General features: G+C 41.5%; 1 protein-coding gene across 1 annotated transcript; it reads right to left on the reverse strand.

The window, feature by feature from the left end:
- Window positions 1-74: 74 nt before the first annotated feature.
- On the reverse strand, window positions 75-8,853 carry LOC129817595 (snake venom 5'-nucleotidase-like). The gene is made up of 9 exons (XM_055873012.1): window positions 8,187-8,853; window positions 6,883-7,105; window positions 6,448-6,636; window positions 5,184-5,381; window positions 4,316-4,470; window positions 4,115-4,223; window positions 3,785-3,934; window positions 1,727-1,927; window positions 75-1,393 (listed from the first exon to the last, which is right to left on the reverse strand). Exons 1-9 carry the CDS (start codon window positions 8,514-8,516, stop codon window positions 1,227-1,229), a joined length of 1,722 nt encoding a protein of 573 aa, XP_055728987.1. The 5' UTR covers window positions 8,517-8,853; the 3' UTR covers window positions 75-1,226.
- Between the last annotated feature and the right edge of the window lie 8,123 nt (window positions 8,854-16,976).

Below are 16,976 nucleotides of genomic sequence, written 5' to 3' on the forward strand. Positions count from 1 at the left end.
TTAAGTAACAGCGTTACTGTTGAATTGTTACAGTTGGTGAAATAGCTGCTAGACGTTCAAAAAACAGTAAGGAGAACAGTTTGTTCATTTACCTGTATAACCTTCAGGCTTTAGGTACATCATATCAGTATATTGTACTATTACCAACCTTGTTGCAATATCACACCAAATATAAAATGTTAGAGGTCAAAATTTATCATAGGCTATTTAGAAATTACAACTCAGAAAAACATTCCCTCTTTGGTGTACAAAACATGAAGAACACCTGTTCTTTCCATGACCAGGTGAAAGCTAGGATCCCTTATTGATGTCACTTGTTAAATCCACTTGAATCAGTGAATGATCAAGACAAAATATTTCAGTGCCTTTGAACGGGGTATGGTATTAGGGTGCTGGGCACACCGGTTTGTGTCAAGAACTGCAATGCTGCTGGGTTTTTCACGCTCAGCAGTTTCCTGTGTGAATTAAGAATACCAAGTGTATCAGTTTCCTGCTACCTCATTACTTTGAGTGGGTATGTCCTGTAAATAGAGTTTCTCTAAATGTTTACAAAAGGTTGATCGCCAACTTGTTTATCCCACCTTGAGAGATTTATATTTCATGTCTAAAAGAGCTTCAAAAGATTGACAAAACTATTCTGGAGCTCTGTGTTTGGACACCCTATCCCATAAACAAAGTCTATTCTATCCGTATCATGGACATTCATTGTTACAGCGTGATTGACATTTAAAGGTAATGTCCTCCGTTAGCGGAGACGGCATATGTCGGCTCAATCAGAAATTACCTTTACATTTCTATCCCAAAATCTGTAACGCTTTAGTCCTAATGCTGGTTAAGCAGGCTCTGCCAAGGGCACACACTTAAACAAGCACCGGTCATCTGTTTGAGCATAAAAATACATTTGCTTATGTACTCTAACTGGATTGCAGACCAAGAGCTTGACAGCAGCTACTGTACACGAGACTTACCAGTGCATAATTTCTAGTTTTAGCCATAGGATAATACATTTACAGTATTTTCCCTGAAGTTTCAATAGCGAATTTCATATCAAACTGCAGTATTTATAAAGAAATATCTGAGAGCATTGGTGAAATATCCATTCACCATATCCCTGTTCAATTTGTACTCAATAGACTAACTAGAGTTGAGCTCTTCCCTTGAATGCTGTTGGTGAGAGGAATATATCCAATGGTGAGCTTTGCATCATGATTGCAGCCAGGGATCTCTCATAGTCTCCCAAACAGAGCCATCACTAGCCCCGGCATGATTAACAGAGCCATGTGACCAGGCCCTCCTGAAGCTGAGTTGGAAATCTTGATACGTCCCTCTATAGCCGGATGCACCTTCTTCCTCTCAGCAATGTAGCTGGCCACCACCGATATGTCCATGTCACCTGAAAGAGAAACAGACACAGTTTGTGACGTCAAGAACATTTTAATTTTCAACCCTCGTGCAACAGTTCACAAACATTGCTTGGTCTGTGATGGTTGTACAACAGAAAATGACCAAAGGGTTCCTGTTCATAAGGAAGTTGAGTCTGCAGAGAGGAGCTCACCCATAGAGATAGATTGTCTACGTCGCAAATGGCACTCTTTCCTTCCTGTGCCCTATGTAGTGCACCACCTTTGACCGGGACCCTGGTCAAAAGTAGTGCACTATACAGGGAATAGGGTACCATTTAGGACATAACCATAGTGTTTTAATCTGTTCAGTTCTGTGAGCTCACCGCTGTCATGTTTCAGGTTCTCCTCTTTAATCATGGAGAATCCGTCTCCTCCTTCCACCATGTATGAGGGCAGGACCACCTTGTATAGCCTTCTGTCATCCAGAGGCTCATAGACAGGCACTCGGCAGTCCGTACAGAGCGCACTAATACTCCTAGCGCGCTCCCCAGGGGGCCTCGACATATCATACTCTACATGAAATCCTATTGAAATTGTACAAGAGGGAAATAAAATTAGTCCAAAACACAGCTGGAGACCAAACACCTGTCCTCATTCCTCTCCCTCATGTAGGTTCCTCAATCTGTTGCTGGACCTACTTATGTAACCAATATGTAACAAAAACTAAATTCAATAAAGGTGCACAGGCTCTTGGGGATAGACAGCTACTAGAGACACACTGAGTGTTCCACTTCAATCAGTGTAGATGAAGGGGAGGAGACAAGTTAAAGAAGGATTTTTAGGCCTTGAGACATGGATTGTGTATATGTGCCATTCAGAGGGTGAATGATCAAGACAGACTTAAGTGCCTTTGAATGGGGTATGGTAGTAAGTTCCAGGCGCACCAGTTTGTGTCAAGAACTGCAACACTGCTGGGTTTTCATGCTCAACAGTTTCCTGTGTGTATAAAGAATGATCTGTGGGGGAGTCTTGGATGGTTGAGGTCTCCGATTCGACAAAGTGGGGGATCTGTCGATTTGCCTTTGAGCGGGGCACTTGACCCTGGTTGCTCCTGTGGATTGCTCTGGAGCGTCTGCTAGATGACTGAAATGTTGAGCGGCTTCACTGCGGGTACGGTAGATTGTATGTTTTAAAAAATCATTAAGATAAAAAATAAAAAAAGATTGGTCCAGCACTCAAAGGACATCCAGCCAGCTTGACACAAATGTGGGAAGCATTGAGTTGAGTTTATTTTTTACAGGGACAGTATACATTAATCAACGTTTCAGTAAAAGTGCCGGTTTTAGCCAGACGGCTAATTTTCAACCACAGTCCATGGGCAGGTTATTAAAAACAATTACAATAACAATACAGACAATCATTGAGCACACGCAGAGCAACATAGAACAAATAAGATGTAGACAGCGCAAAATAGCACAAAAAGCAACAAGACAAAATCCATAAAAGCAACAAAGTGTTTCCACACCTCATAAGCTACAGACAACATGGAAAGCGGCAATACACAACTAGGGATTATGTTCACAAATCTGATTGACCTTTAGCCATGTTTTTTGTGAAAGTGTGATGGGTAGCAGTTATGTGGCAGTGTATTCCAGACATGGGAAGCTCTCACAGAAAGCAGATTGACTAAAGGTGCTTTTCCTTAAGGGAACTACACAGTCACATCTCATGGCAGACCTTGTGGATCTGCTGCCATATGTTTGGGTTTTCTGTTTAACAAAAGTACTGAGTGGAGGGGGAGTCAGGCCATTTCCGATCTTGAATACAAGACATGCATCGGTGTATTGCACAATATTTTTCCAACTCAGGACCTCATGATTTCTGAGGATGTAACAGTGATGATGGCTATTGGGCTTCCTATCAAGCACTTTGAGAGCCTGTTTGTAGACAGACTGAATGGGTTTTAATGTTGTACAGCAAGCTTGGGCCCAACTAGTCAAGCAGTATGTTAAGTGGGGGAGTATCATAGATTTGAAGTACAGTTTTGCTACCTCTGTAAAATTTTGTATAAATCATAAATTAGCTCGGTTGAATTTGGTTATTTGAATTACCTTTTTCACCTGCTTTATAAAAGAGAGGTCGGAATCAAGTATGATGCCAAGGTACTTAAAATCAGATACCACCTGGAGCTTCTGCCCTGACACAGACATCTGGCTCAGTAGCATTAGTTGTTGGAGTCAACATTGGCCAGCATCCCTGTGGAATGCTTTCGACCCTTTGTAGTCTATTCCCAGACGAATGAGGCTGTTCTGAGGGCAAAGGGTGGTGCAACTCAATATTAGGAAGATTCTCCTAATGTTTTGTACACTCAGCGTAACTGCCCCTGGATGATGTCATATTGTGACCCTCTGTACCAATTAAAATAAAACAGTGTCTGATACCTGATACTTGAAGGAATTCCCCTGTGTTCCCTCCATATCTCCTGACGGAGTGCTCAAAAGCCTTCCTCAGAGTAGATCCCTTCAGCTGAACCAGATCATAGGTGCCTCCAAACGGCAACACAGCAATGAGGTCCTCCATCGTAATGGAACCTAATAAAAGACATTTCACTCAGTTTCCTCAGCCATTGCTGGAGTTTATTCTCTCTTAAACACACAGGGCCAGTTTCCTGAACACATTAAGACTAGTCCTGGAGAAATTGAAAATATTTTTTTTGTCCAAGATTATGCTTAATCTGTGTCCAGGAAACGGACCCATAAAGGCACACACACCGTTTCGACTCCGCTCATCTATGGATGACCGTATCGATCCCCCTTGGAGGATGCAGGAGCTAACATGGTTCCATTGAAGCTCATCTGCATATTTAATGTTGTGGTGTACCTACAGCGAAAAAACAGAGAGGATTTCAGTAGGTTACAGACAGGCCCAAAGGTACCTGCTTTGGTTAGCTTTTCTGAATACTACTACCGCACCATAGCGTCACAGATTAGGTTTCCCAGGTTGCATTCTCGGAACCTGCACTCTTCAAACGTTCCATTGAGATACACCAAGGTCTCCCCCACATACTGGGAGGAGTAATTGGCCAGGGCCTTTTTCCACTCGTTGACTTCAGCCAGAATACTGGGGTCTGACAAAACGGAATCATATACACTTACTATATACTCCATACAATATAATAATTCTAATGCGTGTGTACATTATAATGATCCTGATAGTGATAATAACAGTGTTGACGTTTTCATGGTGAACTCATGCTTATCATTGTATTAAGATAGTGACAGTGGACAGAGACATACTACTGATATATTACAGTATAAATAAAATATCACCATGCACTACCAGTATACAACTACTGTATATCCCCATGCACTACAAGTATACAACTACTGTATATCCCCATGCACTACAAGTATACAACTACTGTATATCACCATGCACTCACTCACTGCTGATGCAATCGAAGTCCATTTCACTGTGTACGTCCCAAATGGCATCCTATTCCCTATATAGTGCACTACTTTGACCAGAACTACTTCCTTGACAGGAGTAGAGGTAGAATTTATGTGCTTTGATTGGACATCAAACAGGCTATGTTGTTATGGAGTGTCTATGGTGCTGAGGTTAGAGGGAAACATCTGGTGCTTTCAATTACATTTCCAGTCTGTTGTTGTTGCTTTCATGTTCAGTTCTGACAGACAATTTTACCAGATGCAGGTGTTCTGAAGAAAGGGTGCCTATGGGTCCTGGTCAAAAGTAGTGCACTATATAGGGAATATGGTGCCATTTGGGATGCACTTACTGTCAACTTCCCCTCATTTTACTCAGCAGTACTGTACTCACCCTCTGGTACAGAGCTGTCCAGAAGAATGGGGTTGCCTGTGGACTGGAGCACGTTGCCAGCTTCGTCAAACGTAACCTTGAGGTAACCCAGATATTTCCCAAAGGCAAAGGCCTGCACCACAGGGACGTCACGCCCACCCTCTGACCTTACTATGACCGGGTAGGGACCTGCCGGGACCTCAGAGGAAGGCTGTTTTCCTAGAAACGGTGAATGTAAACCATTGAATTGATTAACATTGTTAATATCAGTCATCAGTTGCATTGTACTCATGCGTAAGAAAACAGCGTTGCAATTTATACAACGCCTAAATGACTGTGGGGTGAATAAAGATTCAATGCAGCCTTCTTGCATTGCTAATTTCTGTGCTTTCCCACCACATAAGTGAACTGTATAGGCCTCCGTTCAAAGGGAAACCTTATAGCAATCATTGAATCACTCTCTTAGTCCCTCCCTTAGTCCTCTCTGGCTCAACTTAACCCACTCTCCCCTACAGTTTATTGAATGTGCAGGTGTGGGAACCAGACAGTTTAATGGCCCTAACAAAACATTCCAACATTAATTATGGCTGCTGCTGTGGAAAAAGCGGTTAGCAGCACAGCTCAAGTTAACAAAGAGTAAGGCTATGATTGGCATCACCGGAGAGCAGGTAAGGCAGGTGGCAGATACTCATCATTTCAGCTTTTTGAAATTGCACTTAGGATGAGATGGTCACAATCATGGGCCAAGAGCTGCTGAGGCATAATGTACATACATCTACTGCATGTGTAGCAGAAACAGCATGGTTAGTGTGTTGGCTGAGCTATTAGTAGACCTACTTCCTTGACAGGACTGGAAGCAGAATTTATTTCCTTTTGATTGGACATAAAACATGCTACGTTGTTTTGGACTTTCTATGGTGCTGAGGTTAGAAGGAAAACTCTGGTGCGTTCATTTACATTTCCAATCTGTTGTTGTTATTTGATTTCACTGTTGGATCACTTGGATCACTTCTCTTCTTGAACTGCACTGTTGTTTAAGGGCTTGTAAGTAAGCATTTCATGTTAAAGTCTACACTTGTTGTATTCGGCGCATGTGACAAGTAAAGTTGGATTTGATTTGAAAACTGAAGACAGCCAGGGACACATGTTCAGTTCTGGAATAAATCAACTGTAGGCTCCTTACAAAAACGATGACAGTTTACCAGATGGTGTTCTGAAGAATTACAGCGGCTAGCTACTATGATTGTAAATAAGAAAAGTAGCCTATAGCAAACATTATGCATACCTGTGTACAGAAAGGTGTTACTATGTCCTCCGATGACCACATCCACACCCTTTACCCTTCTGGCTATTTCTTTGTCTGTAACGAAGCCAGAGTGACCAAGGGCGATAATCTTGTTTACCCCCAAAGTGATTAGTTTGTCAACCTGGAGCTGGAGGGCATCAATCTCATCCTCAAACACTAAATTAGGTCCTGCAACAGAATGGGGAACAAAAAATGGTTTTACACCAGTTTTGCTTCAAAACAAAAATAGGAAGCAAATATGAAGCAACCTGGACAAAGTGATCAATATGGATTATTGTGAGGAGAGAATGCCTGAATATGAATAACAATGTATTAAGTGAAGCTCAATAGAGGACAGAGGGATTGAGGAAAAGAGAAAGAGATTTTAAGAGAGGAAGATGGATGAAGAGGAGCTAGAACTTCAATCAATTATACCTGTTTGTGACAGAGCAGGCGTCTCCTTTGATGTGTATCCCACCACGCCCACTTTCTTAGAGTCCACATCAAATACCTTATAAGGGAAATAAAGGCCACTGATGCGTGGTGCTAGTGTGTCGTCTGCTTTGATGTTAGCACTGAGGACTGTGCACTTCACTTCCTGGAGAAACGGCTTGATAAGTCCCTCCACTTTATTGTCAAACTCATGATTCCCCAGAGCCTATAAAGACAGTTCAAAACCACAGGAGGCTGCTTAGGGGAGGAAGGCTCATAATATTGTCTGAAACGGAGTAAATGGAATGGCATCAAACACATGAAAACCATGTGTTTGATACCATTCCATCTATTCCGCTCCAGTCATTACCACAAGCTCATCCACCCCAATTAAGGTGCCACCAACCTCCTGTGTAATCAAAACAAAGGTAAACGTCATCCCCAATATTTCACCTGTTAACAAAGTGTGCAACAAATCAGCCATAATGTTCAGTAGTTATTGTGCTGCCAAGTTCATCTTAGAAAACAAACAAACATATTTTTAGATCATATCTAATCGAATCAAAAGTAATATTTGTCCTCATCTAATGTCTACTAGCCTCTGCCACAGGCTTCCACCTCCCCTGGTTAGCGGAGCATAGGAGTAGAGGCTACATGTCTACTAACAAGTGATGGAATTAAAAACATTTGTGATTGGACATATCCTGGGGTTGGCTTCCTAAACATAATATGAAGATGCCTGGAATTATTCCCGGGCCAGTGTCACACTGGGAATTGTAGTCCTTTGTCAGGACTAGTTTTACCCACTACCTCATTGACACCTTACTCCAGGTTACCTGTCCCTTGTACATCACAGATGTCCCCATTGTACCTGTATCTTTTTGTTGGGGGGGCTTTCAATTTAGGCTACTGCTGTTGAGAGTTGTATCGTAGAATGCAAAAGGTACAATGACAAAATGTTTTGCTATCTCATTCACTGACAGACCTTAGAGAGCTTTTCATAAACTGTCAGAAATGTTCAGTGGATCAACTACCAGCCCATGTTAACTAGTTAGGCTAACCAGCTATCTAAATCTTGTAGTTATCATTGCCAGATTATGTGTCCAGAGGCCTCGACTGCCAGGGGGCCCCCATTGATTCTGTCACTGGGGTATCATATGTTACTACACCGATAAATTACAATATCTATCAGGACCTTTGCCACCTAGGAAATGTGTGTGACCGGACCTTCTCAAATAGTAGTTGAGTACCCCAACACTAGCCCATATTAATATTAATTCTTACCTAACTAAGACTAAACGGCTTACCATTGCATCGTAGCCAAGTTTGTTCATAAAATGTGCAGCCTCTGCTCCCTTATAGACATTAAACCAAACGGTTCCTTGAAATTGATCGCCTGCATCCAGCAGCATCACATTTCTCTCTCGGTTCCGGATCTCCTTTATTTTCGTAAATCTCCGTGCCACCCCGGCAAAACACGGAGGCTTGGTGCATTTGCCGGAGTCCTTGCTTGTCTCCTCAACCCGTGCGTGGACATCGTTGGTATGAAGCAGCGTGAGTTCCCACTCTTCAGTACAAACATGACTACAGATGCAAAGGTAGAATAAAATGCTCTTCACCGGCTCACGCACTCCCATTTTATCTGCTCGTTGCCAGCGCAGTGTATTAGGACACTGAAATTATCCCCCCTACTTTCAGTGACTACACCAGAAGGCGTGGACACTGTTCTTCTCCGATCGTAGCATTTAAGAGAGAGAGAGTAATCTGGGCAAAAGATTGTGCCTTCCCATGTACACATTCTATAGTTATAATATTGTAGTGTCTTCTTAGCTTTTACCACAGAGGTGTATACAGCATATGAAGAACATTTCCTGCTATCTGAATTGTTCAATTCAATCACCACCCACACACTGAATTATGGCAGCCACAGGATGTAGGGGTGCTTCACAATTTAAAATAAAAAAATGTTCTCACCAAATTACTGCACTCGGCCTTTATTACGCCTGTATGAGCAGAGAAAAATATTAATTGACAAAAATTCCCCCCACCCCAACCAATCGACAGCACCCCACCCCAAAGCATCTTCCCGCTGCCATGCATTACAGCATAAAGATTAAGCACACTAAGCAGACATTTAGACATGCACCACTCCTCTTTGCAGTCACTCCACTCTCTCCCTCCTCTAACCAGTATCTGTTTACAGTTGAAGTCAGAAGTTTACACACACTTAGGTTGGAGTCATTAAAGCTCGTTTTTCAACCACTCCGCAAATTTCTTGTTAACAAACTATAGTTTTGGCAAGTCGGTTAGGACATCTACTTTGTGCATGATACAAGTAATTTTTCCAACAATTGTTTACAGACAGATTATTTCACTTATGATTCACTGTATCACAATTCCTGTGGGTCAGAAGTTTACATACACTAAGTTGACTGTGCCTTTAAACAGCTTGGAAAATTCCAGAAAATGATATCATGGCTTTAGAAGCTTCTGATAGGCTAATTGACATCATTTGAGTCAATTGGAGGTGTACCTGTGGGCTTACCTTCAAACTCAGTGCCTCTTTGCTTGACATCATGGGAAAATCAAAAGAAACCAGCCAAAACCTCAGTAAAAATAATTGTAGACCTCCACAAGTCTGATTCATCCTTGGGAGCAATTTCCAAACGCCGGAAGGTTCCACGTTCATCTGTACAAACAATAGTATGCAAGTATAAACACCATGGGACCACGCAGCCGTCATACCGCTCAGGAAGGAGACGCGTTCTGTCTCCTAGAGATGAAAATACTTTGGTGCGAAAAGTGCAAATCAATCCCAGAACAACAGCAAAGGATGATGTGAAGATGCTGGAGAAAACAAGTACAAAAGTATCTATATCCACAGTAAAAAGAGTCCTATATCGACATAACCTGAAAGGCCGCTCAGCAAGGAAGAAGCCACTGCTTCAAAACCGCCATAAAAAAGCCAGACTACGGTTTGCAACTGCACATGGGGACAAAGATCGTACCTTTTGGAGAAATGTCCTCTGGTCTGATGAAACAAAAATAGAACTGTTTGGCCATAATGACCATCGATATGTTTGGAGGAAAAGGGGGAGGCTTGCAAGCCGAAGAACACCATCCCAGCCGTGAAGCACGGGGATGGCAGCATCATGTTGTGCCGGTGCTTTACTACAGGAAGGACTGGTGCACTTCACAAAATAGATGGCATCATGAGGAAGGAAAATTATGTGGATATATTGAAGCAACATCTCAAGACATCAGTCAGGAAGTTAAAGCTTGGTCGCAAATAGGTCTTCCAAATAGCCAATGACCCCAAGCATACTTCCAAAGTTGTGGCAAAATGGCTTAAGGACAACAAAGTCAAGGTTTCGGAGTGGCCATCACAAAGCCCTGACCTCAATCCTATAGAAAATATGTGGGCAGAACTGAAAAAGCGTGTGCGAGCAAGGAGGCCTACAAACCTGATTCAGTTACACCGCCTCTGTCAGGAGGAATGGGCCAAAATTCACCCAACTTATTGTGGGAAGCTTGTGGAAGTCTACCTGAAATGTTTGACCCAAGTTAAACAATTTAAAGGCAATGCTACCAAATACTAATTGAGTGCATGTAAACTTCTGACCCACTGAGAATGTGATTAAAGAAATAAAAGCAATCTCTCTACTATTATTCTGACATTTCACATTCTTAAAATAAAGTGGTGATCCTAACTGACCTAAGACAGGGATTTTTTACCAGGATTAAATGTCAGGAATTGTGAAAACTGAGTTTAAAGGTATTTGGCTAAGGTGTATGTAAACTTTCGACTTCAACTGTATGTGTGGGCTGCTACTGGTATACTCATGTAGAATAATAGATTACACATTATATACTGGGTGGTCGAGCTCTGAATGTTGATTGGCTGAAAGACGTGGTATATCAGACCAAATACCACGTGTATTACAAAACATATTTCTTTACTGTTCTCATGTTGGTAACCAGTTTATAATAGCAATAAGGCGCTTTGGGGGTTTGTGGTAAATGGTCCAACTGAATGTATTCAACTGAAATGTGTCTTCCGCATTTAACAACTTCGCGTTGCGTCGTGCATAAGAACAGCCCTTAGCGGTGGTATATTGTTCATATACCACACCCCCTCAGGCCTTATTGCTTAATTTCTTAAATACAGCAGTGGTATTTGAAAGTCGGGGTCGTAACCCCCTAGAGGAACTGCAGTGGGGTTATTGAGTAACATTGTTTTATGGTTTTATTTAATTTTGATAAGAGATTAACATTTGATGAATTGAAGGTTATTTATTGATATAAAAATATATATTCTGGTGGAAAAAATGTGGTCCCCACTGAAAAAGTTTGAATACCACTGCTGTACAGGGAGAGTCACTTTTTTAAAATGTACAACTCCCAATAAATATTTATGTTTAAATACCAGATACTCTGTGCCACGTCTGTAAAAATGACAAAGTCTGCAGACTCATCACCACAAACGGTGGAGGCTATAATCATACTCCTTGCATACTGCTGTATTGCTACAATTATTGCGCACAAACACATTTTCTCTTATGTCTGCTGACAGAGGCATATAATGTACATGGACCAGAACTACCAGTAATAGTTTGTCTTGGGCTTGAGGTGATATCATAACAGGAGAGTTGGCTACAGTATGCTGGTACAGTATGTGCTGATGAGTAGGGTAACACAAAAGTTTTTTTCTATCAGTAAATAAGTAGCAGTGTGGATGCGTCCCAAATGGCACTCTATTCCCTATGTAGCACACTACATTTGACCAGGGCCCATTTGGGACCAATATTCTCTCTAAGCTATGCTAGAGTTTTCCGCCTTAGTTAACACTATGAACGTTTCCCTTTAAGGTGGGAATTATGATTGAATCAACGCAGTATTAGCCACTTTCAATGAACATACCAAAAACAAAATGAATTATGCAAGAATTAGTTTGCAAAACGAATAACTATGCAAGATATTTTGTTGTTGGCAGAACACATCGAAGTAGAATTCTATTGCATTGACACACATACACAGACCGGTGCGGCATAACCAATCAGACCTGCAGTAGACCTATATGCAAGTAGATTGCCATATATGGGTCTGTGCCATTCACTTTGAACTGGACTGTTTACAGAATGAGCGGTCGTGAGTAGATGCGCCTGTGCATATTTGTTCATATCCTTCGCTAGTTAGTGAGTTATTAGCCCAGTTATAGATCATTTGTAGTCAGCAATAGGGGAGTAATTGCTTCCTACAAGAGCACAAAATGTGTACATTTCTAGACATCTTTGAAAAGCGAGTTGGGTAGAGTTTTTTTTGTCTAAAGGGGCACTGTTGTATTTTGAGACAGGCTTGAATAAGCTAAGTAGCCAATAGGCAGAGGGTAACATAACTTGTCGGATTCTCTGTAATTTATGGTATAGTAATAATAATGAATTTTATTTTGTAAAGTGGTTTCTTGCATCAAACACAGCAACATTTTCAGTCACCTTGTCTGAAGAACAAGTGGATAAACAGGTTCATGTCAAGCCCTGCATATTTTTTTTTAACAGTCTCATGGAATGTAGACATACATTGAACACCACACATTGGCTGCTACTGTAGGCTGAATGATAGAACTGACGTCTGTGCCCAGTGGAAACAGCCAACCCAGTAGGGGCTGGAAGCTATAGTGACCTTCGATTGGTCAACCATACACGATGTTGCAGAATATTTGAATAAAGTTAAACTTTCTCCAACTTTAGTCCTACGCCCATGCTCGCATGGCCCAACGATCCCCCCACCCACTTGGCTTCCTTCATTTAAAATGAATGGGCTTCTGTTGTTTCATCGCCCCCAATGTGCTATATGGATCTCTGCTGTTAGTGGTTCCAGTGTACTGGCTCTTTTTTCATGTTGTAGACCTTTAGGGTCAATTACCCTGACACTTTCAATAGAGATTCTCCATTGGACATTCTTATTAGTTCAGGACTAGGCTTAATCTGTGTCTTGGAAACCAGAAATACATACCGGTAATTGTTTCCATAATAATCCTGTGTTTTTAAGATAATTTGTCCCATTATCCGTCACCACTACCTCTTCTGTGGCTATTTATTACACATTTACTAAACCTTTATTTGGTATGTTCCAATACTTTGAAAATCGTAGAGAAATGATAGTGTTATTAGTTAGACATACTGCAGGGGCACCTTTGACGCACAAGGTGGCAGTAAACATTAATTCATGGAGATATGTAGCTTTACCCAGAGATGAGGTACGCTGCATGTGGGACTGTTTTGATGTGTTACAGGGCTAACAGCCGTGTCGTACCAGCACCTACCACCACCAGGTACAAACAGATATGGTGACCGTTCAAATAATACAGACTACTACTTCACTGGATATTTGAAATGAAAGCCAAGCCTGATGTTAGATGAACAATGTAATGGCTGAAACAATTCACAGAACATTTGACAGCTTCTCAAGAGTCCCTGTTTTTCTATAACAGCTGTTCACCAAATGAATGATGATCTGTGTGTGTGAGCTTGCACACTGACAGTCTCTCTCACCTTCCCACTTCACATTCAACACAAATGACAAATGAAAAACACAAAGACCTGCACGAGTACGTTTCACTATAGGCTGAGACTGAGAGAGAAAGAGAGAGTGGAGGCACCATGTGGAGAGGGAGTCCTTCCATTAGAAATAACTCTATTTCGTACCGATGGCCATTGGCCAACCCTCTCATACACCAGCCTTAATATGACTACCTATAATGATAGTGTTGGTGATAAGGGTCAGTGGTCCAATCTTACAAACAATGAATGAATGACCATGGCATTTCATACAAGGCCCTGTAGCCAATCATGAATGGGTTTACCAGTCAAGAGCAGGCCTGTTATCCTCACGTACCTGTCCATGTCCTCAGTCGAAGATTAACCCCATGTTGTTGACATGGTGTGCATCCCAAATGGCACCATATACCTTTTTAGTGCACTACTTTTGACCAGGGCCCATAAGCCTTGTTCTGAATAGGTGAGGAAGAGGACCCGCTCGATATGAATGATGATTGATGAGGCCAAAGGACGAAGAGCACTTGGTGAGGAATTCAATTGTTGCTGGGCTCCTAGGGAGCTATGGGTTGAAATAGAGTGATGAAATGACCTGCTGTGCATTACTGCATGTTCTTGTTCTTGCCCCCCATCCAGACTTGGGTGGGCAGAAAGGGAGGATGAAACAGAACTCTCCAAAAAGTAAAGGGGTTGGAGGAATGATAGAGTGATGAGGTACTGAGACTTTCAGAAATGATAGCTGGAGGGGCTAAGGGTGTGAGATTGAGACAGGAGGAGTTGAAAAGGAACATGTCGTCAAAGGGAAACCAAAGCTGTTATTTTACAATTTGTTCTAAGACACTCTAAATTCAAAGAGAGAAGTCATTTTTTGCATTGCTGTAATTTTCTCCATAAAGACTTTGAACATTTTTGATGCACAGTTTTGACACAATAGCTTTCTCAAAAGACTATAGCTCCCTCTCAATGAAGTCTTAAAATGCCAGATGGCGTCCTTTTCTAAAGACCTGCTGTGATTTTATTTCCGAGGTGAATTGAAATGGAGTGAATTTAGTGCCTATTCTTCATGAAAGGCATTTGAAAATATGTTTTCAACCTGCCAGCTGTGACTTCCCGACACCTCATCACAGCTTTCCAGCTGAAGAACTTGAGTTTTGTTTGATTCCGTGATCATTCCTTGATTTGATGAACACATGTTGGTGATAAATAACTTTTGGCCATGTGGAGAAGTTCAGTGATATCAGTTACTAGCCTAATTTGAAATGGTCACAAAATTATGGATGATATAATTGTATACAGTATTAGCAAATCTATAAGCTTTTTATGATTTTGGACCTCTCAAATCAGTTACTGAATTGAGATGTCACGATCGCTGTCGTCGTGGAAATGACCGGACCAAGGTGCAGCATGGTACATTTCTTTTATCGATAAATGTCGCCAACAAAACAAAGAAACGACCGTGAAGCTTACTTCGGCTATAATGCCACTAACAAAGACAACTACCCACAAATCCAAAACAAAAAAAGGCTGCCTAAGTATGATTCCCAATCAGAGACAACGATATACAGCTGTCCCTGATTGAGAACCATACCCGGCCAAAACATAGAAACAAAGAACATAGAGTTTCCCACCCGAGTCACACCCTGACCAACCAAACATAGAGAATAAAAAGAACTCTACGGTCAGGGCGTGACATGAGACTTTTACTGTTTGACTAAACCAATACCTCACGGTACAATGCCTCTCTCCCATGTGACCTACTTGTTGTGTGTATGTACTGACATGTATGTGTAATTGATAGATGCACACACACACACACACCACATGCTAATGTTTTAAATGTATGTACATTTTGTCTGTAATGTCTTTTTCATCATGTGTCGGGCCCCAGTAAGACTAACTGTCACCATGGGGATACTAATATTTTTTATATACATCAAAAAAGGGGAGAAAGTAAGCAGTGACTTTGGCATCATCACAACTACAGAACATGGGGGTGGTGGTGTGGGAAACTAGCCCTCTTGCCTTGCCCGATCTTCTTGCCAAGTATTAAGCCACGAACACCCTTGTGGGTAGCAGCATGAATCAGTGACTGGTACACAGATGCTACTCTGAAAAATATAAAAGTTATTAGCAGAAATTAATTAGTAGAACAAAAATGGTCTGAAAAATAATGTTCCCAGTGGGCTGCAAACTAACTGAGATCTCATATGCGTATTTTGTAATCAATGGAGATTTTATTTAATTACATTTTAATTTAATGGTTGAATAGGAGATAAAAGCTGAGACTCATGAGTTCTGTGATGGAAAAGGATTCCGAACTCCAGTGGAACAGCACTATCCTATCCGCCCGGCACAATTTACATATCATTATCTGAATTAAATGTGAGACAATGTCATCAAAATTTAAAACAATTCTAAGCAGAAAGCAGTACACATGAGGATTGATACAAAGTCCTATTACAATGTTGATTCATATTCATTTCTATGCGAGCATAAAACCGAACCCCCCAGAACCAAATCACAAAAGTTCATATGAAGTCGGCGGGGATCATTTCATTTCATGTTGAATGAAATGTTATCAGATATAGCCTTACCTCATTTCCTGAAAGAGAAGAGAAATGGAATTTCTCTCTCACTCTATGCATCTCATTATCAGGCTTGGGAGTTCCATATCCCCTGTCTGATTCACTTCTAAGTTCTATTCATTCTAATTATATGGTTCTATCCACCTATTCAGCATGGTAGAGATGGTGTCACTTTTAAAAGTGTTTCTCCTAACCCCTATGTCACTCTTCTTGAGAGCTTAAGTATACTGAACAAAAATATAAAAACATGCAACAATTTCAAAGATTTTACTGAAACATGAGGTTATGGCCATCGGTAAAATTAAATTGTGTTCGTTGTCCGTAGCTTATGCCTGCATGGGGCACTCTCTTCACAACATTGACATCAGCAAACCGCTGCCCGGTACAGTTGAAACCGGGATTCATCCGTGAAGAGCACACTTCTCCAGTGTGCCAGTTGCTATCAAAGGTGAGAATTTTCCCACTGAAGTCAGTTACGACGCCACTCTGCAGTCAGGTCAAGACCCTAGTGAGGACAATGAGCTTCTGACAGGCTGTACAGAAATTCTTTGGTTGTGCAAACCCACAGTTTCTTCACCTGTCCGGGTGGCTGGTCTCAGACGATTCCGCGGGTTAAGAAGCCAGATGTGGTGGTCTGCGGTTGTGAGGCCAGTTGCAAAATTCTCTAAAATGAAGTTGGAGGCGGCTTATGGTAGAGAAATTAACATTCAATTATCTGGCAACAGCTCTGGTGGACATTCCTGTAGTCAGCATGCCAATTGCCCGCTCCCTTAAAACATTTTAGAGTGGCTTTTATTGTCCCCAGCACAAGGTGTACCTGTGTAATAATCATGCTGTTTAATCAGCTTTTTAATATGCCACACCTGTCAGGTGGATGGATTATCTTGGCAAAGGAGAAATGCTCACTAACAGGAATGTAAACAAATTTGTGCACAACATTTGAGAGAAATAATCTTTT

This window comes from Salvelinus fontinalis, chromosome 20 (assembly GCF_029448725.1).
Source record: "Salvelinus fontinalis isolate EN_2023a chromosome 20, ASM2944872v1, whole genome shotgun sequence".
NCBI classification, from domain to species: domain Eukaryota; kingdom Metazoa; phylum Chordata; class Actinopteri; order Salmoniformes; family Salmonidae; genus Salvelinus; species Salvelinus fontinalis.